This window comes from Apaloderma vittatum, unplaced genomic scaffold (assembly GCF_000703405.1).
Source record: "Apaloderma vittatum isolate BGI_N311 unplaced genomic scaffold, ASM70340v1 scaffold4934, whole genome shotgun sequence".
NCBI lineage: Eukaryota > Metazoa > Chordata > Aves > Trogoniformes > Trogonidae > Apaloderma > Apaloderma vittatum.
The window spans coordinates 12,949-15,670 of NW_009713085.1; the positions used below are offsets into that span (position 1 = coordinate 12,949).

Sequence of the window (2,722 nt, forward strand, 5' to 3'; positions counted from 1 at the left end):
GGTTGTGGGGGCTGCGGGGAGGGAGGTGGGTGTCGGGAGACGCGCAGGCCTGAGCATCTCCTGGGTGTCCCCTCTACAAGATGTGGAGGTTTCGTATTTTTTCTGGAGAAGCCACTGCTAACGCAGTCCAGGCCAAAATAAGCCCCTCAAGTACGACACGTGAGCCCCCTCCCACGCCAACGCGACCGAGCAGATCCCTCCAGCCCCGCCGCCGGGCCGAGGCGATCGGTCAGGCCGGTAACGGTGGCTTTGTGCCCGCAGGGATCCTCGACCAAGGCGAGGGAGTGCTCATCATCTTCGACGAACCCCCCGTAGACAAAACTTACGAAGCCGCCCTCGAGACGATTCAGAACATGAGCAAAGTAGTGGATTCGCTCTACAACAAAGCCAAGAAGCTAACATAGGTGAGTGGAGGCGGGCGCCGGAGGTCGCAGCCGCTCCGGACCTGTCACTCCTCCCAGGCCAAGGTGCGGTTTGTGTCCTTGAGGTTTGTTTTCTCTCCTCTCGATTGACGTGGCTCTGTGTTTTCTTTTTGCAGAGTTGAATTTGCTAGCTGTCATTTGGAGAGTGTGTGTGACAGGAGAGTGAAACCTTTGGGAAAATGTTAGGAGACTATTTTTTTTTCTTTTTTTTTTTTTTTTCTTCTTTTTTTCTCTTTGTTCTACTTTTCGCTCGGAAAGTTTTTAAACTTCCTCATCCGGTGCATCTTGTATTCCATACGATGCGTGTTCCAGTTTCCATGTAATCTTTACTGGCCGAACTTTGTATCTGGGGCGGGAGGGGATATTGTTTAAACAAAGAGGGTATTCTAAATAAAAGGAAAAAGGCTTACACTACCTAAACATGTGCTTTCCACTTCCTGAGGGATGGCAGAGACATAAGCAGGGACAAAGTTTTGTTACCGGTAGGTGCCCAAAACGAGTTTTCATCTCTCCCTCTGCTCTGAAATGGGAAACTTTGCTGACAGCGTAGAAGCAGGCAGGTTTATTCTATTTATACTCAACCGAAATTAAAAAAAAACAACGACCAACAAACCAAACCCCCAAAACGTACAGACTGCCGCTTGGTTTTCAAATCTCCAGAGCCTCAGATCCCCTCGAAAGCAGCTCTGCAATGATTTTCCTGAAGGTTCCCGTGCCTGAGGAACCCGCTTCAGGACTATCATTGTGCTGCTCGCGCCGCCCGAAACCTCGAGACGGCTGCGGCCGCTCTCTAGACCCACTGGGCCAGTTTCTGTCGAAGGGAACAGCGCAGGTTTCCCCAGGAGACCTGGATTTGCATGCTCTTGTTTTCAAATAGAGTAGATTTTTCAATGTTTTCTCCCTCCCCACCTGCACTGGTAGGAAGAACAGGCGAGCAGGCGTTCCCCGAGTCCTCGTGCCCCGGGCGCTGGCCGGGCTGTCGCGGTTTTACCTCTGCTGCGGTAGCGTTTTTTGGTTGGTTTTTTTTGGTTTTTTTTTTCCTTTTTCTTTTTTCCCAGCATCCCGATGTGCGAGACAGCTTGGCCCTTCTGGAATAACCTGGTGCGGCGCTCGCTGGGGAACTGCCTGGGTCCTGTTCCCAAGGATTGTCTGGGGGGGTGGAGCACGGTGTATTCCAGCATGTTTCATTTTCTGGTGAGGTTACTAGCTAGGTTTTAATGCCATTTGGGCAGTGTAAGCTTCTGCATCTCTGTCCTGCTAATCTTTTCTTTTCCCTTTCCCCTCCGTCTCTTCTTTCTCTCTCCCTCTCCACGTTTTTCTTACAAAATTTATATTTTGTAAAAGGGTTCTGTTTTATCAGGAAATGTTTTGCCTTCACACTGAATCTTAAGACTGGCTGATCTTTCTGCTTTCTGTTCACATTTTAACCTCTCCGGCGTTTTGGTTTATTTTTATTTTAATTTCCATCTCATCCAGTCAGTCACTGTTTGGGTTTTTGGCACCATCAATATCAAATGTACAAACGGTTCTTGCTAACCAACACCAGGTATATCTGATGTTCAGATGAGTTCCAATAAAATAATTTTTTTTTCAAAAAAACCACCCGCCTGTCTCCTGTCTTCAGCTGCCGAGGCAGGTAACTTAGGGAAGGGTGGATCGCCGGCCGTGCACCTGCTCGGTGATGACATTTCTGAGATTTGGAGTGTTTTAAGCTGCACCGCTAACGATTTATGGATTGTGACCTGTTCCCGGCCCAAGTTTGAGTTTTCCCGACTGTTATTCAGGTGAAAAATGAATTGTATCTCTTGCACCTCTGGCCTGTCCTGACGCTGGACTGGAGAGTCTCGCGTTGTGTTTGGTGCCACACATAGATTCCCCTCGAGGCTGGAGAGAGCGTTTAGGATGTAATCGAGCTGATAAAACATTTCTTTCCAGTCTGAAACTGGTGCCTCTCGGACGCCACGTGGTCAAGGTGCTGCAGGGCTTTGGGAGAGAAACCTGGCCTCGTAGGGGGGAAAAAATGAAGGACTTAACTCCTGCTCTTACGCGTCGCTTGGACTGCAAGGGAAGAGCTTTTCTAGATTTCTTAATAGAGGTTTTTTTGAACTATAAATAGCTCGTAAGATATTTCCCAAAAGCAACTCTGGCCAGCTCACCAGGCTGCCACTTCAGGCCCGTTTTCCCCAGGGATGCTTTCGCTGCAGCCCCGCTTTGCTGATGTAGGTCGCTAAATCGAGGGTGAAGGAGGGAAAATTCATTCACGGCAGCGGAGCTGCAGCCCGGGGGGGCAGCGAGGCCGG

The 2,722-nt window shown here is 49.6% G+C and overlaps 1 protein-coding gene across 1 annotated transcript in view; it reads left to right on the top strand.

Annotated features, from left to right (window-relative positions):
- The window catches only part of PSMD11 (proteasome (prosome, macropain) 26S subunit, non-ATPase, 11), a gene marked incomplete at its 5' end in the record, with an annotated part of 12,985 nt that extends 12,581 nt beyond the window's left edge, over positions 1-404 (top strand). Inside the window, 1 exon segment of the mRNA XM_009868223.1 lies at positions 262-404. Coding sequence (XP_009866525.1) covers positions 262-404 — 143 coding nt within the window.
- Positions 405-2,722: the final 2,318 nt, after the last annotated feature.